Genomic DNA, 27,736 nt, shown 5'->3' on the forward strand with positions numbered 1-27,736 from the left:
ACGAATATGTTTGTATACAGCGTGCTTCACAAACAAGGGTGTTTGAACAGATGCATTTTATATCATTGTACTATTGTGTATATATAGTGGTTCTAAAATTGCGAAGTAGTGTATAGTATATACCGGGTGGTCAAAATAGGACCATTAAAATGAAGCCTATCGTACTGGTGCTATTCGTTGCCGCGGTAAGTTTTTTTTTTTTTGTAATTCTTTTTTTAAATATTTTTGCGACATCTTGCTTATACTAAACTTTTTGGTGTTCTATTCAAACGATTTTGTTTCTTAAATTAGTGTATCTTATAATTTATTATCTAAAGGTTTGGTGAAAGTGTACCAATAAGTTTTATTACCCACTAGGGAAGAATTTTCGTTACATACGGTAGAAAACTCGCCATATTAACTCTTAGAAACGCGTCTTCTAGGTTTGTCATGTTGACTGCATCGAAGTTTCTAAGACAAACTAGCAGAAGTCTGTCAACAACCACTCTAATAGATCTCAGCCTAATCTCTTTACGCCAGTTGCAGTCCAAGAACTAACCTAAAGTTTAGTTTGCATGGAGAAAACTACACACAGAACATTGTTTTGTTTATAGTCAGGAAGCCCTATTCCATCTACGATGGTATGTCCGTCTTTTTGCAAGTACGGGCTTTCTAATCGGAAGACAGCTTCAATAGCCGTATAGTAAAACAGGTAATAGTTTGACTCTTTTACTTATACGGCTATCAAACCTATTCTTCAATTAGAACGTCCACAAATGCAAATAGACGGATATAGCCTCTAGACGGTATACGGCCCTCTGATCTTACATAATTTGCACACTGCACACAACTATGTATAAATTAAATAGATAAAAAGAGAGCAACTAAAGGTCTGTTTAATTGTGGACATTAATTATAATTACATTGGTTGTGTATTGTGCCCAAAGAACCCTCGAACTTTAATGAATAAAATTGACTTGAGAGCGCATCAAAGGGCAGTAACACAACTGGACACCCAGTCTCAGTCCGAGTTAAATATGCCTGCCCAGTTTCTAGTCGCCCGACATCAGCTAGAAACTCATCATCATGTAAAATATCTGTTGTGCGAGCTAAACTAAACTAACTTAGATTAATTTTGGACTGTAACCCGAATACTGGTCTTAGGTCTCTGATATGTGAGAGTCCGCCTGGGTAGGTACCACTGCAATGTCTATTTCCACCGACATACAACAGTGTGTAGTCACTGTTGTGTTCCGGTTTGAAGGACATTGTAGCCAGTGTAACAATTGAGAAGTTGACATAATGAGACTTAACATCTCATGTGTCAGGTTGGCGAGCGCAGTGGAATACCAAACAATACCTTGTAATTCAAGGTGTTGGATGGTGTTTCTACTGTTTATGGGCAGTCGTATCACTTACCATCTCGTCTCGTCATTCAAAGCAATAAAAAAATAATAATAATAGTTAAGACAAAATCAAAAGACCAAACAAAACAATTATCCTGACAATACAGCGGATGCAATCGTTGAAACTTGACGGTGATATCGTGCCTCGCATTACGTATGTATGGACACGCCACTCTGCGAAATCGGCGCGCGTAAAATTGAAACCGCACCTGCGTTTGAGTGACGTGCGATTTGCGCCACTATTCTGTGATGCACGCCTTTATGACAATTTGAGTTGCACGGAATTGTAAATAGTAATCGATTTATGTTAAAAGTATTTCGAATATCAGAAAACATATTTATGTAACCACGCGTGATAATTTTTCGTCCGTATTCGAGTTTAAACAACTTTTTCGACTATTTGTGAAGCACTTTTTAAACAAAATCTAGGTTTATGTAGTTAAGGTGTTGGTCATCCGAAAAATTTAAGTTATACCTACATTTTACAAAGCAGTTTTCGAAACGTCGGGAGAAATTTATAAAAACCGATATGAAATCCGTACAATAGTTTGATTTTAGTGTCTTACATTCGCGTAAGTATACGAAATCATTTATATGCTTAATTAACAAACAAACAAACATTTTTGAACGTACAAATTTAATGTTAGCTGGAAGTTTTATTTATTTAATAAAAAAAACAGTTCCGCATGGAAGGATATTATTTCCCACTCAAATGTCTAACTTAACATTTATTGTAGTGTCCAGTGACCTTCTGTTTAACAATATTTATGGGTATACTAATGACATAGCCCTGTTTTATATACTGTCCCACTGCTGGGCACAGGCCTTCTCTACTTCTGAGAGGGATTAGATCTTAGTCCACTAGCCTAATGCAATTTGGAAGAATTCACATACTTTCAATATTCTTATAGAGAACTTGTCAGGTATCTATGCAGCTTTCCTTACGATGTCTTTCTTCATTAAAACAAGCGATAATTCACAAAGAATATTCTCATAACTTTAGAATTTCCTCATGATCTTTTCTTTATTAAAACAGGCGATAATTTACAAAGAATACTAGCATAACTTTAAAAAAGTCATAATTGCGTGCTCATGAGTTTTGAACCTGCAGACATTCGTCTCGGCAATCCGTTCCACTCCCAACTACGCTATCGCCGTTTCTTATTCGCTGCTTTATAAAGTCTAGTGTCAACAGAATCGAAGTGCGCCAAATCATGTCACATTATATTGGATGCACGATGAGTCCGATCGGCGAACGGCGGCGACTTCTTAATAGACGCTGTTTCAAAGTTAATGAAACGAAAAAGATAATTGAACCTGCGAATTGGCAGTCCGTTCACTCTAAACTAGGATCGTCGGATTAATACATGATTGTTATATAACAATTTAATTTTCCGAAACAAGCGATGTACCGAAGTGGCTGGCGCAGTAAATCCTCCTGGCTGATGTATGAACGCTGTTTGCGCCGTGACAGCGGTAATCCACTGCGCACTGAATAACTGTCATGTTAATATTTTGTTAGAGAATGGGGGTGACCGAATTTTGTTCATATTGAATGGATAACGCCAGGGAATGGTATTCAATTGTGCAATTAAAGCCTCTTAAGATAAATATAGAATAAAAAATATCATATGTTAATCGCTTACATGTAGCTGAAAAATTCAAAAATTTCAAATCGCCTGTACACTTTTGTGATCTCATTTTTTTCTGTACAAAAATAAAATAAAAGGGATTTTATTTCACACAAAAGGAAGATGTTTAAATTAAATTTGACATGCACAGGCGTTTTTAAAATTTTCATTTGTACGGCTACTTTTGTAAGAGACTGTATAAATAGGGTAATTTTGACATTGCGTTACTAAATTAAACCACATACCCGTTACCACCGCTAATATTGGGCATGCATGAATAAGGAAAAATGCCGGATGTTTATATTATAGTTTTGTCCCGGCGTTTCGAAGATTTTGCAACTTTTCTGGTCGCAGACCGGGGTGTAGATAGCCCGAAAAGTCAACCTTACAATATCTACCTGCACTTTAATTAAAAAAAAACACAATAAAATCCGAAAATTAATTATATTTCTAGTTATTGAAAAACCGGTTAACACGATTAGGCCACACACATGAGCCACAAAATAATTATTGTTTCCCGGTGATGCAAAACAATTATTATAGAGTAAATTTTTCTTTGTTTATTGGCGCGCATGACAACTCCACAAATCATTACTTCCCTTATACAATGGCCACAACTCAGACAATAGAGCGGTAATGGCGTCATAATTTAGGGTACGATTAACTGAAAATTCGGTTTCAATTCGATCTAAATTCCGTCAATTTATTTCGGTATGAAGACTTTACAATCATTAACTTATGCTGGCTAGTCCAGAATACGATTATTTCAAATTACAACTCTTTATGACTACAAAAGATGTTTATTCTATGAAGCATCGGAATGTTTGCCGGCAAACATGACAGCTACATGACATTTACGTGTGTCACGGGAATATAACCTTATATACCACATAATAAGGTGACACGCGTAATGTCATGTAATTGTCATGTTTGCCGGCAAACATTCCGATGCTTTAAATGTTAAACTACGGCTATGCAATAGATAGTTAGAATGAATGAACGAATGATTGAACGAAGTGTAATGATAACCAGTATACTGGATTCAGAACCGTTCAACAACAGTGTTCATACACTGTTATTTAAAGTTCCTTATTTTGTTTTACAGGGCGCTTTTGCCGCTCCATCGGTTGTTCTCAACGAATACAGTGAAAACGAACTGCCTCGCTCTAAGTAAGTGTATTTTGAATTATTTAGAAGAGAACTATGTATGTTAATTTACTTGTAAAGGTAAAAAGAATGAAGAGATAGATATTTCATTACATTAAGATTTAAATATTAATAACTATTTTTATATCTAGAATTCCATACAAAGTGTATTTTAAGGATAAATCATAAAAAAATTGAAAAATAAGCCACTTAATACGGCCTCATTAAATTATTTCTCTCTCTTTCTAAATTAAATATAATAATAAAATATAATAATAACAGCCCTGTATTATATACTTGCCCACTGCTGAGCACGGGCCTCCTCTACTACTGAGAGGGATTAGGCCTTAGTCCACCACGCTGGCCTAGTGCGGATTGGTAGACTTCACACACCTTCGAAATTCCTATAGAGAACTTCTCAGATGTGCAGGTTTCCTCACGATGTTTTCCTTCACCGTTAAAGCGAACGATAAATTCACAAAGAATACACACATGATTTTTTAGAAAAGTCAGAGGTGTGTGCCCTTGGGATTTGAACCTGCGGACATTCGTCTCGGCAGTCCGTTCCACACCCAACTAGGCTATCGCCGCTCTAGATTACATATTACTCGTTATTCAATATACAGCTCTCTGACCGAACGCGCCTTCGGTCTGATCGATGGCGGCGATGTCAACATCCACATCCTGAACCTACAAGCAGTTCTCAAGGACCTTTCTGAACGTGACCCGCGCAGCCAGGCCCTCGCGTTTGGACAAACCCTTGGAGTCCTCGTTGATCTTGCTACTGGCATCCCTGGCGACTCCTGCGCATCTGCTGCTGTGAGTTTTTTTTTGCCTTCGAAGTTGCAAGCAACTATACCCTATTGCCTAGGGTATAGTAATGCCAGGGCCCCTGCCAAGCCTATGAATCAATTATTGAAAAGCGATGTTATAGTAAACACGCTTGTGTAAGGTAACTGATAATTTATATATTTTTATGTCCAATTAAACACGCACAGTCAAGCTGACATAATTGTGGCGACTATTGGCACAACATAAGATGCAACGTTGCTCTTTGATCAACCTAATTTTAAATAAATATTTTGATTACATTACTATGAAGAAGGGTTTATATTCCTTACTTGCCTTTTGCAACATAAGATGCGACGTTTGTCGCTGGTCAACATAATGTTATAATAAATATTTTGATTATACTATTATAAAAAGAGGTTTATATTCCTTACTTGCCTTCTGTTAGATACATCAAGACTGAACCGGGTTCAAGCCTAATTCATGATTGAAGGATAAGGTCCATACAAAATAAACTATTGAAATATATTTTGTATGTAAACCCATGTATTTCAATTACACAGTATATTTTTAAAAATACATTTTTTAGTTATATCTTATTAACACAATATAAGGATATTGTTTGAAATAAATTCTTAATTTGTTACTACTTTCCTGCAGTTGATCAACGCTTACGCAGCAGGCGTTAAGAGCGGTAACTTCTCCGGTTTCCGTTCAGTGCTGTACAACTTCGTCCGTCAGCTGGCCAGCAACCTGAAGCTCATCGTCAAGCTGGCTTCCAATCCGGCTTCCGTCCGCTTCTCTGTAAGTAATTATCATGGACAGTTGAGGAATAACTGATTTTGTTCTAGAATATGCTATGTATCACTAATACAAGATTTTATGTTATATTTGTTGTGCAATTTGAATTGTATATCACATAATTCTAAGACATTTCAGTGAAAATTTCTAATAATTCCGATAGATAAAGGAATTAAACGATACGAATAAATATTTTCACATCTTTTCCGTATTTACTGGCGATTTTTCACAATTATAATTTGATACAAACATTGTCTTGATAGTTAAAAACGCAATTCGTAAACGAAAAGGAATCAGTCAAGCCAATCATCTGTTCTTAAATGATACTCTCACATACACGTAGCAACTTATTTTTATTCCCACATTCCTAATCCCTCCCTCTCAGTAGTGCAGGAGGCCCGTGCTCAGCAGTGGGCAAGTATATAATACGGGGCTGATATTATTATTATTATTATTATATTCGAATCTCAGTTGATATACCTATCATACCTCTAAATTTGGGAATACACCAACTTAATTACGTAAGCAAAATTGATTTCCATATAGAGGCAACAGTGCATTAGCAATTGCAGTATTCAGCACCATAAATCATTCCAGCGATAGGTCATACATCATCCAGTGGTAACGTTGTCTATAAACTAAACCATTTGCACTGCATCCCCATTGGTATTGATATTGATGATTTTTCTCACGCCACAGCGACAGAGATTAATTGGAAATGTGAGCGAAACGTTTTTGGGTTCGTGTGAAACAATTTTTCATATTGCATCTAAACGTGCTAGAGTGATAACTTGTAGCAATATTTTGTGCCATGTTTGCTGTTTCGATGCTTCATAATAATAGATTATGATACTTTGGTCTTAACTGAATAAAAAAATAATGATATTTCAGAACAAAATATATAATTAATTTAAAATAAATTTCTTAGAGTTTCGTACCTCAAAAGAAACCCTTAAAGGATCACTTTGTTGTCCCTCTCTCTATCCGTCTGTCTGTGAGCACCATTTTTCTAAGAATGACAAGTACTCAGGTCTCTTTCAGCTGTGAATAAATAAATAAAAACTGGAAATATGTACTTTAATTACAAAAAAATAATAATTTACTATCACAAACTTATTATTTGCGGTTGGTTCAATAACCGTCTATAGAGATCGAACAGCTAAGTTAAGTTTGTCAAATTTAAACTTATATACTTAGATAGCGGGGCCTTCTCCTTTCTTGACTGGTTGTTTTTATGAAACTATAAATATAAAAATGATGTTTTTCTTTGTTAGACTGGACCCTCTGGAGGCTGCTTAGGATCAGGCAGATCTTACCAATTCGAAGCTGCCTGGGACGCCATCTTATCCAGCTCATCTTCGAGGTAACGATAAATGTACACCTAAGTAAGAAATATTGATTCTTGATACAACAAAGCAAATACGTTTCACGATTAATTGATTAAGCCAAACATAACGTCTTAACGGAAAACGTGCGTTCCTTCATTCATTCCACCTTCATCGGAATCCTACCGGAAGATTTTATCAATGCTAAATATTCTACTACGTATGTATGATCGCCGCTATCCAATGTCCTACCTATATTAAACTAAACGGGCACCCAAACACGCCACGCCAACAAATTAAGACACGGGCTCCTTTATGCCAAGCTACGCTGCTGGAATGAACTATGAATGTAAAAATATTGCCATTAAATTTAAACGTGCTTATTTCTAAAACTAGGGGCCATTAAAAATATACTACTATCTGCAAATGGGCAAAATAGTTTTATTTTAATGTCAATTCGCGTAAACTATTTATTTGAATTACTAATTATTTAATATTTTGTCTTCCAGCCTCGTCCATGAACAATACTGCACAGCCAAACGCCTTTACTACGCGTTTAACAGTCGTAGCAACAACGTAGGAGCTACCATCACCGCCCTGTCGCTGCCACCAGTAGCCCAGGTGCTGGAAGCAGCTGGAGAATCCACATCTAACGTGAGTATCTTAGAGAAACCTTCCAAGACGTCATATACAAAGAAAGAAAAAATCCTCTTCTACCTTCAATAATAAGTTATCTTAAAAAATTATAATATTTTTGAAGTATCGAAAACGAATTGTGTCAAACGTTTTTTTCGTTATTTCATATTAATTTATAAATAAAAATTATGATTTGCCAATCTTATCACGATTTTGAAGCAAAGAACTCACCTCTGTAAATAATATGTGCTATTTAACACTGATAACAGTGATTTTTTAATATGTGGATCAACTATGATATTCACGGCCTGTAAACTTACACAAAAATAGAATCATGTCAGCAGCTAGTCTTAAATAGGGATTAGAAAAGCAGGAATTTTCATTTGTGCGTTTACTTAATTCATTCAACACAAAAGGCAACAAACTTATTGCTCGTCGGTTTTCTAGATAACCTAGCTATTTTACTTCATTATATTATGCAAATATATACTAAAAGTTGACCCATTTAGACCACGACGGAAAAAACCTACGTGATCAGTCTATTTACCTCTGAATATAAACTTCGTGATCTCTAAACATATAAAATGTCGAACATAAAGTGCAAACGGTGTCGAACGGCTGATGCCGCCATTCATGGGAATACTTCACGCCCGTGAGCGACTGATAACTTGTAGGAAATCGGAAATTTTATCAGCCAACAGCTCAACCGGCTTAGTGTTGTTGGTTGACTTTACAAACCCTTCTTTAAGGTGAGGTCGTATTGTGTAAAGTTTAGTCAGAAAATCGAAGTCATCGTGATAGGCTAATCTAATTTTCATAAGCTGATGGAAGGTCATTTATTGCTTTAGGTTTTGTGACGAATAGACTTGTTTGTAGTATTAAGTCACCGAAGTACTCAGAGAACCTTATGTTTTCACAGTTGTTAATTGTCACTTTTTTCTTTTCGTGTGAAATTGACGGTCTACAAATAGCTTTCAAACTTGCTAAAATACTCAGAAAATTGATAATGATTACCTATCATTTATCTTTTATTGTATAATGAACGTCATTAATTTGTGTTTTTTTTTAGTTATTGAGAGCTGTCGCTAGCGGGTACGACGCATCTGCTGCCGCCGCCTCAGCCAACAAAGCACTTCTGCGGGCAGTCGAAAGAATTCAATTATAAACAAACATATCAATAAAATATATATGAATGTTAAACAAATATTCTTTTTAGCTCCATATAACAAAATATGTATTAGTTTTGGTATTCTAAATAATATTTACACATTTAGACTTATTCTAATTGCGACAACATAAAATTTTAAATGTATATAATTATATCATTATTGTACTTTACAAGGATATAACGACCTGACTTTCATTTCGGTAAAGATTATATAAATAAAGATGTATCCGGTTTTCTATTGAAAATATTTTTTATTTCATAGTTAATTTATTTCGAACGATTGGCCGAGACGAAAGGCTGCCTGCAGGTCCAAAACCCATGGACATATACCTCTGACTTGTCTAAAAAGTGATATTTGTATTCTTTACAAATATAAATGAGCCGTTTATCCCTAGAAAACCTTTACACGTGGACGAAGCCGCGAACAGAAGCTAGTAAAATATATACAAGTTAAAACAACATATTATTAATTATAATGTATTGTGTCACTTGTTAAAAGTCATCCAAATGAGGATACTGAATATAAAATATGTTTCCTCAACAAAATTAAATAAACATTCCGTTCAGTTATTGTATGTAACTAGAAGTGAACACAAATGTAAAACTCAAATATGTATGTTATTAGTTTAATAATTTTGTTTTTGTGCGCTGCAGATGGATTAGCTCCAAAATGTACTAAAGGTAGATAACACTCATATTTAACAACAATAACAAAGCATTGCACTGCGCTATTAACAATGAATCGGAGCGATAGAACTGCTGAACTACTAACTACTAGAACTGGCCTAGAACTAGTGTTATATTTATCAATAGGCCATATAGACCGCGGCCTAGGAGGGAAGAAGTATTTTAAAGTAGGTGCTGCACAAACAGGCGAACAAAGACCTTTAAGTCAGCTTGTTAAACAAAAAAATGTGTTACGTACGAATTGATTGATTTTTTTATTGAAAACGTATGAACTAATATAATATAATAATATAATAAAATATATAATAAATAATATATAATAATATATAATAAATAATATAATAAACTAATATAATACCTTTGATTAAATTGAAACATATCGCTACATATTGTAAAATTTAAGTATAAAAGAACTAACCAAAAATTGTAGTATGTTTTTGCATTACAACACAAAAAGTAGCAAACATATGAACAGTGGGCCTTGTTACTAACCGACGTGTAATGAATCAAACTACCTAAGTATACAATGCGTTACTTAATAATAGTACGAAGATATACATAAATGATTGTATATTTTTAAGATACATAAAAGCATAACTAAAAAAAATCGAGAAGTTACTGAGAAACGTCACACAGGTCTGAGTACACTATTTTACATTTTTACTTTTAAAACGTAGAAAATGAAGCTGGAATTGTATTGCTTGTTAGTAGATTAGAATTTATACTAGATTGTAATTTTCTACTAAGAATCTAGTTATTATAACAAAGAAAAAAATATGTAAAACCTGTATTCACAAACAATACTATGACTTATGAGTATGCAGTATGCACAGTGCTACAGAACAAGTATTGTCACTCATAGTTTTCTTTGGCTTTGCTCAGATTTATCTAACAGCAAACTGAAGCAAAGTTGTATTTCAATATCAGCCAATCACAGCGCCCCATTGCGAAGACTGTCATGCTGAAAGCACTAAGAAACAGACTTATTATCATAGCATTGCTCTTTACTAAACTAAGTAACGTTTTTGAATTCGGGCCTGTTTGCATGCTAAATTATCCGAATCTTACAAATATTTCTTTCTATACCTAATGAATAATATTTTTTTTATTACTTTGAATGACGACACGAGCTTGCCGTTCGTCTGATGGTAAGCGATACGACTGCCCATAAACAGTAGAAACACTATCTAACATCTTCGATTACAAAGTATTGTTTGGTATTCCACTGCACTCGTCATCCTGACATACACTATTAAGTCTCATTATGTCCAATAGTTACACTGGCTACAATGTCCTTCAAACCGGAACACCACAGTGCCTACACATTGTTACTTGGAGGCAAAAATAGACATTGCAGTGGTACCTGGTGGTGACTCTCACATATGAGAGACCTACCACCAGTAATTTATTGCCGATTACTGTACTATATATGTTGCCAACGCAATTCGCATGTCAATATATTTCTAAACCATTTATCTTATTTTAGCTGAAAACTTTAAACAGAAATGTAAAGATAAGAAACACATTTTACTTCTTAATACATCTGACTCTCAAGACATTAATCAATTTAAAACATTCTCCGATGATGTTGAAGTTATTGATGAAATATGTCCTGGAGGTGTCCAGGGACTTCTTGCAGCAACCACGGTGCTCCCGTAAGTAACTTATATCTTTTATGTTACATGATTCATATAGAAATTAATGTATGTTTTTATATCTTAGATGATTGGCTGTTTTACTCTTGATATTTAATCAAAACATTATGATTGTTAATTGCTCAGTGGTGTAGTTGAATTGCGTGCGCAGTAAAACTCTTAGAATTTTAAGGTCCCTCTAAAGCATTGATTCCCAGAATGGTCCAGGTAGACACCCAGGGATCCACGGGAGACTTCATGGGGGTCTACGTAGACGTGACCAAAAAATGAGGATCCACAATTCATAAGTGGGGTCCACGAAAATTTATCAAGTTTAATAGTAAAGTACTAAAATGTTGGCTTGACTTCACCTATCAATGTAGGCAGATAGTGATAGGGGTCGGTAGTGGCACGGTGACTCCAACATAACCTCCTGTAATGGCTAGGCAGGTATAATTCACTTTCTCTGCGAAACCCAAATAAGTATTCCTGCAAAATTTTGCAAGGGGTCTATGAGAAAAATGAGTCCAGGAACCTCTGCTCTAAGGTCTCGGGTGCTAATTCAGGGTTGGGTAAAGTGATATTGGGTTTCCTGCACACCATCAGTCCGGAGACTCGAATTTAATGGACCGTATCACACATCAAGAAATGGACCAACATTCTTCCCGTTCTAGGACAAAAGACGTAAGTGTATCTTTATTGTACAATTGTGTTTCTTTTTTTCAGAAATTGTTACATCGTTAACCTAAATGTTTCTGATTTCTATAAATTTGATATCGATAACCTTTCACAGTATTTATTATATGGAGGTGACAGAAACTACTCTCAGTATAAAATTGGAGCTTGCGTCGTAAAACTCAACACTTCAAATATAATTTGCAATAATAATACAATCAAAAAATTCTCGTTCCCTTCCGTAAAACTAATGAGTGAAAATGTAGAGAACTATCATGAATTATACAACGCCGTCCTAAATTTTCCTAACAAAAGTCACGTTGAAAAGCATGAAGAAAAGGCAGCAAGCAACTTTGTTATACTCATATGTACCGACAACGAGCCGAATGAGGTTTCCAAACATTATGTTGGAAATGATATAAAATTTTCTACTCATTGCGAACGTGACATTGAAATATATCAAAAAGATCTTTTAGCCGTTGTGACGGCGAAACCTTTAGAAATCGATTACGACATTATGGTGCCGATTATGCTGTATCAAGCTCCGTGTTATGATGAAAATATTTCTAAAATTCATAATTACGTGACAATGACTAAATGCGACCATTATAAACTTGCGTTGGTGGAGTTTTTGAAGAGTGTTGGGTGGACTAGAGTGGCTGTCGTCTCCGATAATGCAGCATATAGTGAAAAATTTGAACGAGAAGTCACGGCTCTGTTTGACGAGAACTAATTTGCTTATACAGTTGTAAAATGTCATGAATCCCTCAAGAGGGGATGTAACTTTACTGAGGTAAGACACTTTTTAACAGGTCTTTAATCGCCATGTACAAAAAGAGACCGAAGGAGTTTCGGTACCGAAATTCTTTCGATACATCTATCCTTTTGCAGTGTTTTTATATGTGCAAGACAAAGTGACCACTGCACCTGATGGTAAGTGGAATGGAGTCCAACAATAAATCGACCAACGAGAGATGATTACCCCACGGCAGTTGACACAATTATGTCGGCTGATGGAACCGAATACACACAGGCTGATCCCGCAACGCGGAGCACTTACGTGTGCCACTATGGCGGTTGCAACACCTATACGGTTGTCGTTATCTGGATGGATATAAAATATATCCCACCACCAGCAGTTGTTGCAGACTGCCTCGGTGGCGTAGTTGTACTGCATGCGCGGTACGACAGCGCTTTGAGGTCCTGGGTTCGAAACCTGGGTCAAGCAAAGTGATATTTGAGTTTTTCTGCTCAGTATCAGCCCGAAGTCTGGAATTTGTGCCCAATATGGCGACAGGCTCGCCCCCTATCAGATCATGGGACGGAACACACTTGGCGAAAAGTGGGTGCCCTGGTTGGGCTCCTCAGCATACCCCTTCGGGGATAAATACATGATGTTGTGTATGTGTACCAGCAGTTGTTTGTTACAGGCGCTGGAATCACTTAAAAAGTCGGACGGAAGGGTGTTCATCGCAAATATGGACGAAAACAACGCTAGAATTCTACAACAGCAAGCCTCACATGTTTGGACGGGGTATAATTTTCTATCGTCATGGATCTTCAAAGGTTTCATGTTAACAGGAGATACTGGGGTGTGATGCTAATGCTTGGCTTAGGTCTAATATAACAAATATAATAATAATATTAGCCCTATATTATATACTGTTCTACTGCTGAGCAATGGTCTTTGAGGAGAGGAACATAGTAGATCGAGAGGGATTAGGCCTTAGTCCACCACGCTGGCCTAGTGCGGATTGGCAGATTCACACGCCCTCAAAAATCCTATAGACAATATCTCTGGTATACAGGTTTTCACAAAATGTTTTCCTTTGCCGTTAAAGCAAGCGATAATTAACCAATAATACACACATCATTTTAGTAAAAGTTAAGGATGTGTGCCCTTGGGATTTGAATCTGCGGACATTCGTCTGGGCAGTCCGTTCCACCCCAACTAGGCTATCGCCGCTTATGCATAGGCAGAGGTCTTAAATGCTCCAATATTCTCATAGAGATTTCTTAGATATGTAGCTTTCTTCTAGCTGCTTTCCTTTGCTAATACAAGAAATAATTCACGAAGATTTCATACTTCCCCAACTTCAACTTATAGAATCAAAAAATCTTTTAATAGTGCAAATGTACGAAATTGTGCGTAAACATTCAAAACGCCGCTTTTTGTAAGTCTGTATTTATTGCGCCATTTTGTAATGAAAACACGTATTTGTTTTAGGCTATGGGTGACGTTTACTCCATATTTCTGGAGCCAGAAAACAACCAGATTATGACCAATACGCTTCAACATATTTTGAATGATATACGATACAAGAATAGTATAATTACGGCGATTAAAATGATTCGTACCGCTTATACTAGAATTTTGCGTCGATACAATGAAATGGAAAGAAAATATTTTTTTTGGTAATACAATCTTTTAAATAATGCTCATTTACTTATCACTGGGAGAATAGTTAACGAAGAAGACATTCCCGCCTAGACATGTGTCGAAATCTGACAAGTTCATATATGTACATTTATTACTTACCCTAGTGATTTTCATATTTCTAACCTAATGTCGAACATATGTAAATGTAATTCAGTCAGAATTGTTCCCCGAAATATATGGAATTTCGCTACTAAATACACGATATACGTAATGCAAAAATATATAAATATTGTCTGTATGTAATACTTTCTGAGATTACCTATTATTACAATTGATTAATATATCTTCTATCTTAGAATTTTTCCCAAAACAACCCTGTATTTGTCAGCAAACAAATAAATAATTTATATTGCAGGAATTTAACTAACAAAATACGGAAGCAACTATCATCAGGCGCCAAAGTAAATGTCCATTTGAAAAGCCCGCGAGAAGTTTTTACCGAAATGACCATTATGGATGGTAAAGTGACCACCCACTATAAGAGACAGCGTCGGCGTGAAGATATGACTAGTTGCTCTTTTAGAAGAACTGATTACCACAACCCGTGCGATGACCATACACTTCTGAACATAATGATAGTTTTCGTTGTGATCGCTTCGTGTGGTCTGGTGGCGACCATTTTCTACTACAGGTTTGATTTTAACATACGGCGGTAGATAAACCTTGAATAATAAAGGCTCCGTCAAGCCTCGCCAGACAGAGCGTGGCTAGGTGTGATATGCACTTCGAGTGGTGACCGCGTGCTCTGGACATACTGGTTCCTTTAATGATATCTCCCCAAAACTTGATAAAGAAGTCTGAGAAATTGGCTTTTTACTAAAATGAAATAATATACAAGAGTACACAAGGTATTAAAAAAAGTACCACACGTTTTTAAACAAAATCAGAAAATATAAAAATTTTAGGCTAGGTCACTTTAGTTCTCAGCGTGCTATATTACAAGCCACGCTCTCTGTCTGGCGAGGTAGAACAGGCGTTTCTTGCCCGTTGAAATACGTGTTAACTAACATTGATTTTATAAAAAAAAAACTTAATTGTGCTCTTACGCGTTTGACTACGACCTTTTGCAATATGTGTATATACAATATGGTTTGTAATATGCGTGTATATAGGCGTCGCCAAAATTGTATTTAGGGAGATGCAACTGCAATCTACACACTATAGTAGGTACTACATAACATCATTATTTTGAATTTTTTTAGTAAAAGGTATTTGTACATACTAAATAATAATAAAACCTCTATGGTCGATAGTTCCCATTGTCATTCGTTCATTTTTATTATGATTTGTTACGGATGGGGGGACCCCTTAGCATCCCTCTCCAGCGCCTATGTGCATTGTGCGTGTACCTTGCGTCTTGAAGAAGCGTTCAAACGCGCCCACTACGACGCAACTTAAAATTTTCGACGAAATATTCGTTTTGTTTGCACGTAATTGTACAGAAAATGAATAAGGATAAATATAACAATATTATTGAAACGGACATTATAATTAAGCCGTCTAAATTAATTAGAATTCGCGTTATTTTTACTTGTATTGGATAAATTTATGTATAAAGAATTTAAGCAAAATGTTATCCCGGGTATTTATATGTCGTCGAAATAAATAAGGATAATACTGTATTAATTGTATTATTTGCATAACGTAAGCTTAATGGCGCCCTTAGAATTTATAATGGCGCTTTTTTAAAGACTATCGCGCCGTCACAACCACACAACAACTTCTGTAAACCAGGATCGCCATTTTACGCATTTTATGACACCGAGCTGTGACCGGCGAATCAACAAGAATTGTTTGCCGGTTTAAAAGGCATTGTAGGCTGTGTAATAACTAAATATTACGGGATAGGTATAATATTGTTTCAAGGTGCAGTGTCGTACCCCACAGTGCTTCAAAGTTCTAGGATGATACCACTGTCTATCGACACTCACGAATCTTACTTAACCTTTGGTAAGCAGCTTGCTTATCCCTTCATTCATAGAGAACACCACGACTTTTTCTGTTAGAGGTGGCTAGAGGAGTTCTCATACCCATATCACTATCTACGTAAGGTTCCATTAAGGGACAAAACTTGCCATTTATCAACTAGTCATTAATTTAAATTAAAAAAGAAACACAATAACGTTATCCGAGATTTTTAATCAACTCTTTGAGATACTTGATGTCCTTCTTGTCGTATAACTCATCGTCGTCGGGTTCCGTCGGCGAGGGAGGGCGGGTGAACAGCGCCGGCCCGGGCAGGTCGAACACGAACGAACGAATCTGAAAATATTGGCTTATCATCGGTGAAAGGTGAACATTTCCAAAAGGGAACCCGACACGACTTAATACAAGAACTAATAGTTCTAATGATTATTAGATTTTACATAAGTTACAAAAGGGAAGCTGACAGGAGTCGGATTATATGGACCCTTCGCCGCTGCGACTTATTAATAATAAACAACAAACTCACGACTTCATCTTGGAAGAATTAAGAGCTGCAACTAGAGCGCATTTCGCCGATCTTATTTATGCTCTTAATGATTTCTTATGTTTACGCGAATAATAGACATTATAAACTATTTTTCGAATTTTATCGCGGTTTATATACTTTAATTTTCTCCCGACGTTTCGAAGACTTTGCAGCCTTCGTAGTCACTGGAGAGACGAAGGCTGACCAAGTCAAAGGCCACGATAAAATTCGAAAAATAGTTTAATTTTAATGTCTTATATTCTGTTAAAAACGTAAAACTGTTGATCCTGTGCCTGATCTTTCTCCGGTCTTATCGGATCGCCGTCTCACCGAACTATGAGGGTGAAAGAATAGAGAGTGCACACACACTTGTGCACTATAATATCTATATATACTATTTGGCTGATCTCCGTAGAGAATGGCCGTCGTGGCCGAAATTCGGCTAGGGCGGAGTCAATCAATCATTTAGTTCTTCGATGTACTAAAGACAACATTCCGCCATATCGAGCGTAAATCAAGGTTTCGATTATCTCAGGTATGCTATTTCGAATCGAAAATTTACAAAAATGTTTGTTTTCCTTTTCGTGCGTATAAAAGAAATATTTCATCGCCTTTTGATTGACAGCTCTAAGATTCTGCAATAGTTTCAACGCTGATCTTTTCTCTGTCGGATGTGAGATCTGGTACAGACGCAACGCTCTGTGGAACTAAAAAGGAATATGAGGAAATATACAACTATATGATGGGTTTTGTGATGATGATTGTAGAAAACTATTATGGTTGGTAAAAATATATATTAAAAAGCCTTAAAATCTGTTGTATCATGACGAAGAAAGAATTAAATGCTATCGCTGCTATTTATGGGCACACCTGGCGATAACAATCAGATTAGCAGTTTAGTCTCCTCGTCAAATATTTTTAGATGCTTTATAAAATCCCTATATTATATACCGTGCCACTGCTGGGCAAGCCTTCTCTACTACTGAGAACGATTAGACCTTAGTCCACCATGCTGGCATAGTGCGGCTTGGTAGACTACCCTTCCCCAAAAAAAAATATTACAGATAATTACTGAGGTCTGCAGGTTTCCTCGCGATGTTTTCCTTCACCGTTAAAGTAAATGATAATTCACAAAGAATGCACACACGATTTAAGAAAAGTCAGAGGTGGGTACCCTTGTGTTTTGATCCTGCGGACATTTGTCTCACCAGTCCGTTTTACAACCAACTAGGCTATCGCCGCTTTATAAAGGCACGCGCTTTTTAGCATACTTCGTTTCTGTTAATGCTAGATTAACTGAAACGAAGTGTGCCAAATTAAGTCACACTTATATTGTATGCGTGATGAGATGATACAAATGGGCAAAATAGTTTTATTTTAATGTCAATTCGCGTAAAGAAATCATTATTGAACATTTTGTCTTCCAGCCTCATCCATGAACAATACTGCACAGCCAAACGCCTTTACTACGCGTTTAACAGTCGCAGCAACAATGTAGGAGCTACCATCACCGCCCTGTCGCTGCCACCAGTAGCTCAGGTGCTGGAAGCAGCTGGAGAATCCACATCTAACGTGAGTATTTTAGAGAAACCTTCCAAAACGTCATATAGAAAGAAAGAAAAAATCCTCTTCTGCCTTCAATAATAAATTATCTAAAAATTTATAATGTTGAGGAGAGTGTTTTTGAAGACTCGAAAACGAATTGTGTCAAACGTTTTTTTCGTTATTTCATGCGTAAAAGATGTCACGTTTTATAAATAAAAAATATGATTTGCCAATCTTATCACGATTTTGAAGCAAAGAACTCACCTCTGTAAATAACATGTGCTATTTAACACTGATAACAGTGATTTTTAATATGTGGATCAACTATGATATTCACGGCCTGTAAACTTACACAAAAATAGAATCATATCAGCAGCTAGTCTTAAATAGGGATTAGAAAAGCAGGAATTTTCATTTGTGCGTTTACTTAATTCATTCAACACAAAAGGCAACAAGCTTACTGCTCGTCGGTTTTCTAGATAACCTAGCTATTTTACTTCATTATATTATGCAGCCCCGGATCTAGGGGGGGGCAAGCCAGGGCCCGTGCCCCAGGTGTCGAATTTTGAGGGCGGCAAATTCAAACTTGGCAGACGAATACAAATCTCATCATTAACGCAACTTTGACTACTGAGACATCCAGTATATAACACACGTAAATTATTTACCGCGGGGCGCGAAATGATCGGAAATTTTATCAGCCAACAGCTCAGCCAGCTTAGTGTGTAGGTTCACTTTATAAACCCTTCTTTAAGGTGAGGTCGTATTGTGTAAAGTTTAGTCAGATAATCGAAGCCATCGTCATAGGCTAATCTAATTTTCATAAGCTGATGGAAGGTCATTTATTGCTTAAAGTTTGGAGACGAACAAACCTGTTTGTAGTATTTAGTTACCGAAATTGATCATCGGTAATGTGTCGGTTCGGTCTGTGTGATCACAGACCTCAATATTTTTACAGTTGTTAATTATAACTTGTTACTTGTCGTGTGAAATTGACAGCCCAACAAATGCCTCAAAACTTCTTTAAATTCTTAAAAAAAATTACAAAAATTATTAAAATTATCATTTATCTTTTATTGTTTAATGAAGCAACGTGATGAATTTGTGTTTTGTTTAGTTATTGAGAGCTGTCGCTAGCGGGTACGACGCATCTGCTGCCGCCGCCTCAGCCAACAAAGCACTTCTGCGGGCAGCCGAAAGAATTCAATTATAAACAAACATACTAATAAAATATACATGAATGTTGTAACAAATATGCTTTTTGGCTCCATATAACGAAATATGTATTCGGTTTGATATTCTAAATATTATTAATAAATTTAGACTTATTCTAATTTGGACAACATAAAATTTTAAATGTATATAATTATATCATTACTAGCTTTTGCTCGCGGCTTCGCCCGCGTGAAGGTGTTTTCCAGGATAAAATTCCACTGTTTGATAAAAGTCTTGCTACATATTTTCCCGGTACTTATAGGTTCAAACTAATTTTATCCCCAATCTATAATTTCAGTTCAATCAGTCAAAAATCTAAGAACATTTATACAAACTTTCATCCCCTATTTTATCCCCTTAAGGGTAGAATTTATCAAAATCCTTTCTTAGGGGATGCCTACGTCATAGTAGCTTTATGCATGTAAAGTCTTAGCCCGATCCGTCCAATGATTTGGGCTGTTCCTTGATATATCACTATCAGTCACCTTTGAGTTATATATTATATTAACAACTGAAGTTAGCTAAAATTGAGTTTCTCGAAGCCGACCACTATTTATGTACTATGTATTTTGAGACTATGAAATTTTGTCGCGTTCGCGATTCACTTTCACTTTTGTTGAGTTTCAGAACGCGATATTAGATCCTCCAACGCGCACGCGAATTTGAACTTTATGCAGCGGTAATAAATTACAAATTGACTCTCCATTTTATTTAGAAAACGTTTGTATGGGAAATAGAAAAATGCTGTTTTGAGGATTTTCCCGGCAATTATTCGAATTTTTCTCACCTTTTAAATCTTCCCTAGACCTCCACGAATAATTCAAGACCAAGATAAGATAAATCCGTTCAGCCGTTCTCGAGTTTTAGCGAGACTAACGAACAGCAATTCATTTTTATATATATAGATTGTACTTTACAAGGATATGACGGCTTGACCTGGCTTTCATTTCGGTAAAGATTATAAAAATAAAGATGTATCCTGTTTTCTATTGAAAATATTTTTATTTCTTAATTAACTTATTTCGAACGGTTTGCTGAGACGAAGGTCTGTCTGCAGGTCCAAAACCCAAGGACATATACCTCTCACTTTTCTAAACAATGATGTTTGTAGTCTTTACAAATATAAAACGGGCCATTTACCCGGGAAAACCTTTACACGTAGACGAAGCCGCGAACAGAAACTAGTAAAATATGTAGATGTATTATTGTAACAATGTATTATTAATTATAAAGTATTGTGTCACTTGTTAAAAATCATCCAAATGAGGATATTGAATATTAAATATTTTTCCTCAACAAAATTAAATAAACATCCCGTTCAGTTATTGTATGTAACTAGAAGTGAACACAAATGTAAAACTCAAATATGTATACTATTAGTTTAATAATTTTGTTTTTGTGTGCTGCAGATGGATTAGCTCCAAAATGTACTAAAGGTAGATAAAACTCATGTTTTAGCAACAATAACAAAGCATATAGAACTACTGAACTACTAACAACTAAAACTGGCCTAGAACTTAGGAGTGTTGTATTTATCAATAGGCCATATAGACCGCGGCCTAGGAGGGACTAAGTATTTTAAAGTAGATGCTGCACAAACAGGCGAACAAAGACCTTTAAGTCAGCTTGTCAAACAAAAAAATGTGTTACGTACGAATTGATTGATTTTTTTATTGAAAACGTATGAACAAATACCTTTGATTAAATTGAAACATATCGTTACATATTATGAAATTTAATTATAAAAGAACAACCAAAATTTGTAGTATGTTTTTGCATTACAACACAAAAAATAGCAAACATATGAACAGTGGGCCTTGTTACTAACCGACGTGTAATGAATCACACTGCCTAAGTATATAATGCGTTACTTAATAATAGTACGAAGATATACATAAATGATTGTATATTTTTAAGATACATAAATGCATAACTAGAAAAAATCGAGAAGTTACTGAGAAACGTCACACAGGTACACTATTTGTGAGTACACTATTTTACATTTTTACTTTTAAAACGTAGAAAATGAAGCTGGAATTGTATTGCTTGTTAGTAGATTAGAATTTATACTAGATTGTAATTTTCTACTAAGAATCTAGTTATTATAACAAAGAAAAAAATATGTAAAACCTGTATTCACAAACAATACTATGACTTATGAGTATGCAGTATGCACAGTGCTACAGAACAAGTATTGTCACTCATAGTTTTCTTTGGCTTTGTTCAGATTTATCTAACAGCAAACTGAAGCAAAGTTGTATTTCAATATCAGGCAATCACAGCGCCCCATTGCGAAGACTGTCATGCTGAAAGCACTAAGAAACAGACTTATTATAATAGCATTGCTCTTTATTAAACTAAGTAACGTTTTAGAATACGGGCCTGTTTGCATGCTAAATTATCCGAATCTTACAAATATTTCTTTCTACACCTAATGAATAATATTTTTTTTTTTATTACTTTGAATGACGAGACGAGCTTGCCGTTCGCCTGATAGTAAGCGATACGACTGCCCATAAACAGTTGAAACACTATCTAACACCTTCGATTACAAAGTATTGTTTGGTATTCCACTGCACTCGTCATCCTGACATACACTATTAAGTCTTATTATGTCCAAAAGTTACACTGGCTACAGTGTCCTTCAAACCGGAACACAACAGTGCCTACACATTGTTACTTGGAGGCAAAAATAGACATTGCAGTGGTACCTGGTGGTGACTCTCACATATGAGAGACCTACCAACAGTAATTTATTGCCGATTACTGTACTATATATGTTGCCAACGCAATTCACATGTCAATATATTTCTAAACCATTTATCTTATTTTAGCTGAGAACTTTAAACAGAATTGTAAAGATAAGAAACTCATTTTACTTCTTAATACATCTAACTCTCAAGACATTAATCAATTTAAAACATTCTCCGATGATGTTGAAGTTATCGATGATATATGTCCTGGAGGTGTCCAGGGACTTATTGCAGCAACCACGGTGCTCCGGTAAGTAACTTATATCTTTTATATTACATGATTCATATAGAAATTAATGTATGTTTTTATATCTTAGATGTTTAGCAATTTTACTCTTGATACTTAATCAAAATATTATGATTTTTAATTGCTCAGTGGTGTAATTGAATTGCGTGCGCAGTACAACTCTTAGAATTTTGAGGTCCCTCTAAGGCATTGATTCCCAAAATGGTCCAGGTAGACACCCAGGGATCCACGGGAGACTTCATGGGGGTCTACGTAGATGTGACCAAAAAATGAGGATCCACAATTCATAAGTGGGGGTCCACGAAAATTTATCAAGTTTTATAGTACGGTACTAAAATGTTGGTTTGACTCCACCTATCAATGTAGGCAGATAATAATGATAGGGGTCGGTAGTGGCACGGTGACTCCAACATAACCTCCTGTGATGTCTAGGCGGCAGTTATAATGCACTTTCTCTACGAAACCCAAACAAAAAAATCCTGCAAAATTTTGCAAGTGGTCTATGAGAAAAATAAGTTCGGAAACCTCTGATCTAAGGTGTCGAGTGCGAATTCAGGGTTGGGTAAAATACTTGTGGGTTTTCTTGCTCACCATCAGCCCGGAGAATTTAATGGACTTAATTAGTACTATACAGTCTTGCCATTCTAGGACAAAAAGTGTAAATGGTTCTTTATTCTACAATTGCGTGTTTCTTTTTTCAGAAATTGTTACATCGTTAACCTAAATGTTTCTGATTTCTATAAATTTGCATTCAATAAGGTTTCACAGTATTTATTATATGGAGGCGACAGAAACCACTCCCAATATGAAATTGAAGCTTGCGTCGTAAAACTCGACACTCCAAATATAATTTGCAATAATAATACAATCAAAAAATTCTCGTACCCTTCCGTAAAACTAATGAGTGAAAATGTAGAGGACTATCATGAATTATACAACGCCGTCCTAAATTTTCCTAACAAAAGTCACGTCGAAAAGCATGAAGAAAAGGCAACAAGCAACTTTGTTATACTCATATGTACCGACAACGAGCCGAATGAGGTTTCCAAACATTATGTTGGAAATGATATAAAATTTTCTACTCATTGCGAACGTGACATTGAAATATATCAAAAAGATCTTTTAGCCGTTGTGACGGCGAAACCTTTAGAAATCGATTACGACATTATGGTGCCGATTATGCTGTATCAAGCTCCGTGTTATGATGAAAATATTTCTAAAATTCATAATTACGTGACAATGACTAAATGCGACCATTATAAACTTGCGTTGGTGGAGTTTTTGAAGAGTGTTGGGTGGACTAGAGTGGCTGTCGTCTCCGATAATGCAGCATATAGTGAGAAATTTGAACGAGAAGTCACGGCTCTGTTTGACGAGAACCAATTTGCTTATACAGTTGTAAAATGTCATGAATCACTCAAGAGGGGATGTAACTTTACTGAGGTAAGACACATTTTAACATGTCTTTAATCGCCATGTACAAAAAGAGACCGAAGGAGTTTCGGTATCGAAATTCTTTCGATACATCTATCCTTTTGCAGTGTTTTTATATGTGCGCGGCAAAGTGACCCCACTGCACCTGATGGTAAGTGGAATGGAGTCCAACAATAAATTGACCAACCAGAGATGATTACCCCTCGGCAGTTGACACAATTATGTCGGCTGTTGGAACTGGATACACACAGGCTGATCCCGCAACGCGGAGCACTTACGTGTGCCACTATGGCGGTTGCAACACCTATACGGTGGTCGTTATCTGGATGGATATAAAATATATCCCACCACCAGCAGCTGTTGCAGACTGCCTCGGTGGCGTAGTTGTACTGCATGCGCGGTACGACAGCGCTTTGAGGTCCGGGGTTCGAAACCTGGGTCAAGCAAAGTGATATTTGAGTTTTTCTGCTCAGTATCAGCCCGGAGTCTGGAATTTATGCCCAATATGGCGACAGGCTCGCCCCCTATCAGATCATGGGACGGAACACACTTGGCGAAAAGTGGGTGCCCTGGTTGGGCCTCAGCATACCCCTTCGGGGATAAATACATGATGTTGTGTATGTGTACCAGCAGTTGTTTGTTACAGGCGCTGGAATCACTCAAAAAGTCGGACGGAAGGGTGTTCATCGCAAATATGGACGAAAATAACGCTAGAATTCTACAACAGCAAGCCTCACATGTTTGGACGGGGTATAATTTTCTATCGTCATGGATCTTCAAAGGTTTCATGTTAACAGGAGATACTGAGGTGTGATGCTAATGCTTGGCTTAGGTCTAATATAACAAATATAATAATAATATTAGCCCTATATTATATACTGTTCTACTGCTGAGCAATGGTCTTTGAGGAGAGGAACATAGTAGATCGAGAGGGATTAGGCCTTAGTCCACCACGCTGGCCTAGTGCGGATTGGCAGATTCACACGCCCTCAAAAATCCTATAGACAATATCTCTGGTATACAGGTTTTCACACAATGTTTTCCTTCGCCGTTAAAGCAAGCGATATTTAACCAATAATACACACATCATTTTAGTAAACGTTAAGGATGTGTGCCCTTGGGATTTGAACCTGCGGACATTCGTCTGGGCAGTCCGTTCCACCCCCAACTATAACATAGGCAGAGGTCTTAAATGCTCCGAAATTCTCATAGAGATTTCTTAGATATGTAGCTTTCTTCTAGCTGCTCTCCTTTGCTAATACAAGAAATAATTCACGAAGATTTCATACTTCCCCAACTTCAACTTATAGAATCAAAAAATCTTTTAATAGTGCAAATGTACGAAATTGTGCGTAAACATTAAAATCGCCGCTTTTTGTAAGTCTGTACTTATTGCGCCATTTTGTAATGAAAACACGTATTTGTTTTAGGCTATGGGTGACGTTTACTCCATATTTCTGGAGCCAGAAAACAACCAGATTATGACCAATACGCTTCAACATATTTTGAATGATATACGATACAAGAACAATATAATTACGGCGATTAAAATGATTCGTACCGCTTATACTAGAATTTGGCGTCGATACAATGAAATGGAAAGAAAAATTTTTTTTAGGTAATACAATCTTTTAAATAATGCTTTATCACTGGGAGAATAGTTAACGAAGAAGACATTCCCGCCTAGACATGTGTCGAAATCTGACAAGTTCATATATGTACATTTATTACTTACCCTAGTGATTTTCATATTTCTAACCTAATGTCGAACATATGTAAATGTAATATATGAGTCCAAAAATAAATAAATATTGTCTGTATGAAATATATTCTGAGATTACCTATTATTGCAATTGATTAATATATTTTCTATCTTAGAATTTTTCCCAAAACAACGCTGTATTTGTCAGCAAACAGATAAATAATTTATATTGCAGGAATTTAACTAACAAAATACGGAAGCAACTATCATCAGGTGCCAAAGTAAATGTCCATTTGAAAAGCCCGCGAGAAGTTTTTACCGAAATGACCATCATGGATGGTAAAGTGACCATCCACTATAAGAGACAGCGTCGACGTGAAGATATGACTAGTTGCTCTTTTAGAAGAAATGATTACCACAACCCGTGCGATGACCATACACTTCTGAACATAATGATAGTTTTCGTTGTGATTGCTTCGTGTGGCCTGGTGGCGGCCATTTTCTACAACAGGTTTGATTTTAACTTTCGGCAGTATATAAACCTTGAATAATAAAGGCTCCGTCAAGCCCTCGCCAGACAGAGCGTGGCTAAGTGTGATATGCACTTCGAGTGGTGACCGCGTGCTCTGGACATACTGGTTCCTATAATGATATCTCCCCAAAACTTGATAAAGAAGTCTGAGAAATTGGCTTTTTACTAAAATGAAATAATATACAAGAGTACAAGGTATTAAAACCAGCCAAAGTGGCCCACGTGAGTGTGTCGCATTCCGGAATCAGTGCGTGTATCCGGTTGCAACAGGCCGGCATAATTATGTCGACTACCGAGGGGTAATCATCTCTCGTCGGTCGACATTCTATTGGACCCCACTTCACTCAGCATCAGGTGCGATGGGGTCACTTTGCCGTGTTAGTTTATAAAAATATATACATGGAACCTAACAAACGTCCTGGAGCTTTTCACTATTAAAAAAAGTACCACACGTTTTTAAACAAAATCAGAAAATATAAAAATTTTAAGCTAGGTCACTTTAGTTCTCAGCGTGCTATATTACAAGCCACGCTCTCTGTCTGGCGAGGTAGAACAGGCGTTTCTTGCCCGTTGAAATAAGTGTTAACTAACATCGATTTTATAAAAAAAAACTTAATTGTGCTCTTACGCGTTTGACTACGACCTTTTGCAATATGCGTAATAGGTTTGTAATATGCGTGCGTAAAATTGTTTTTAGGGAGGTGCAACTGCAATCTACACACTATACTGCCGTGCTAAGCGCAAAAGCGGTATGTAAGGGAAACCTTATTTCGAGATAATCGAAGTTTTGTAAATATAGTTTTATAGTTTTGTATGTAAAATTGAGATAGAGAAACTCTTTTAAGGTTATTTTTAACAAGTTCTAAACAAGATACCGTTATTTAGGTAAGTTCATTGGATAAGTATTTGTTTAAGCTGTCTGAAGACATAAAAATCGCTGTTTCGATTTCATTTTTAAGATACGACTTTTGAACTCGGCATGGCAGTATAGAAGGTACTACATAATATCATTATTTTTTTAATTTTTCCCTTTATTATTCAGTTATTTCTATTGTAATTTGTTACGGACATGTACACGTGCACCCCCTTGCATCCTCCTCCAGCGCCCATGTGCGCGTACCTTGCGTCTTGAAGAAGCGTTCAAACGCGCTTACTACAAGAAAATTAATTCAGTATTAAACATGAAATTTTCGACGCAATATTCGTTTTGTTTGCACCTAATTGTACAGAAAATGATTAAGGATAAATATAACAATATTATTGAAACGGACATTATAATTAAGCCGTCTAAATTAATTAGAATTCGCGTTATTTTTACTTGTATTGAATAAATTAATGTATAAAGAATTTAAGCAAAATGTTATCCCGAGTATTTATATGTCGTCGAAATAAATAAGGAAAATACTCTATTCATAGTATTATTTACATAACGTAAGCATACCTAATGGCTCCCTTAAAATTTATAATGGCGCTTTTTTAAAGACTATCCCGCCGTCACAACCACTCAACAACTTCTGTAAACCAGGATCGCCATTTCAC

At 36.2% G+C, this 27,736-nt stretch overlaps 3 protein-coding genes across 6 annotated transcripts; all 3 read left to right on the forward strand.

Moving 5' to 3' along the window:
* The first annotated feature begins 130 nt into the window (after positions 1-130).
* LOC115447732 (fibroin light chain-like) lies at positions 131-9,126 on the forward strand. The gene is made up of 7 exons (XM_037447721.1): positions 131-185; positions 4,122-4,186; positions 4,789-4,981; positions 5,612-5,755; positions 7,027-7,115; positions 7,587-7,731; positions 8,783-9,126. Exons 1-7 carry the CDS (start codon positions 150-152, stop codon positions 8,876-8,878), a joined length of 768 nt encoding a protein of 255 aa, XP_037303618.1. The 5' UTR covers positions 131-149; the 3' UTR covers positions 8,879-9,126.
* Positions 9,127-9,371: 245 nt separating this feature from the next.
* On the forward strand, positions 9,372-19,814 carry LOC115447742 (fibroin light chain). 4 transcript variants are annotated; one of them, XR_005114097.1, is made up of 6 exons: positions 9,381-9,562; positions 11,055-11,223; positions 11,929-12,670; positions 13,308-13,493; positions 14,105-14,292; positions 14,673-15,939. XR_005114097.1 is itself a non-coding variant. In XM_037447743.1 (4 exons), the coding sequence occupies exons 1-4, from the start codon at positions 9,493-9,495 to the stop codon at positions 19,525-19,527; spliced, it is 480 nt and encodes a 159-aa protein (XP_037303640.1). In that variant the 5' UTR covers positions 9,372-9,492; the 3' UTR covers positions 19,528-19,814. The 4 variants fall into 4 exon arrangements, 1 of the variants encoding a protein (XP_037303640.1); XR_005114096.1 differs by having other exon boundaries at positions 13,308-13,469; XR_005114098.1 differs by having other exon boundaries at positions 13,308-13,411.
* A 744-nt stretch (positions 19,815-20,558) lies between these two features.
* On the forward strand, positions 20,559-27,606 carry LOC119188480. Its single transcript, XM_037447704.1, has 6 exons — positions 20,559-20,965; positions 22,364-22,532; positions 23,231-23,972; positions 24,610-24,771; positions 25,394-25,581; positions 25,901-27,606. The coding sequence occupies exons 1-6, from the start codon at positions 20,896-20,898 to the stop codon at positions 26,214-26,216; spliced, it is 1,647 nt and encodes a 548-aa protein (XP_037303601.1). The 5' UTR covers positions 20,559-20,895; the 3' UTR covers positions 26,217-27,606.
* Positions 27,607-27,736: the final 130 nt, after the last annotated feature.

Source organism: Manduca sexta, chromosome 7 (assembly GCF_014839805.1).
Source record: "Manduca sexta isolate Smith_Timp_Sample1 chromosome 7, JHU_Msex_v1.0, whole genome shotgun sequence".
NCBI classification, from domain to species: Eukaryota; Metazoa; Arthropoda; class Insecta; order Lepidoptera; family Sphingidae; genus Manduca; species Manduca sexta.

Coding starts and splice junctions, on each gene's coding strand:
- LOC119188480 (XM_037447704.1), top strand. CDS start 20,896: ATGTATACTATTAGTTTAATAATTTTGTTTTTGTGTGCTGCAGATGGA. Junction 22,533..23,230: donor GCAGCAACCACGGTGCTCCG/GTAAGTAACTTA, acceptor TTCTTTTTTCAG/AAATTGTTACATCGTTAACC. Junction 23,973..24,609: donor GGGGATGTAACTTTACTGAG/GTAAGACACATT, acceptor TGTTTGTTACAG/GCGCTGGAATCACTCAAAAA.
- LOC115447742 (XM_037447743.1), top strand. CDS start 9,493: ATGTATGTTATTAGTTTAATAATTTTGTTTTTGTGCGCTGCAGATGGA. Junction 9,563..11,054: donor AGCTCCAAAATGTACTAAAG/GTAGATAACACT, acceptor ATCTTATTTTAG/CTGAAAACTTTAAACAGAAA. Junction 11,224..18,196: donor GCAGCAACCACGGTGCTCCC/GTAAGTAACTTA, acceptor TTTGTCTTCCAG/CCTCATCCATGAACAATACT.
- LOC115447732 (XM_037447721.1), top strand. CDS start 150: ATGAAGCCTATCGTACTGGTGCTATTCGTTGCCGCG. Junction 186..4,121: donor TGGTGCTATTCGTTGCCGCG/GTAAGTTTTTTT, acceptor TTTGTTTTACAG/GGCGCTTTTGCCGCTCCATC. Junction 5,756..7,026: donor CGGCTTCCGTCCGCTTCTCT/GTAAGTAATTAT, acceptor TTTCTTTGTTAG/ACTGGACCCTCTGGAGGCTG.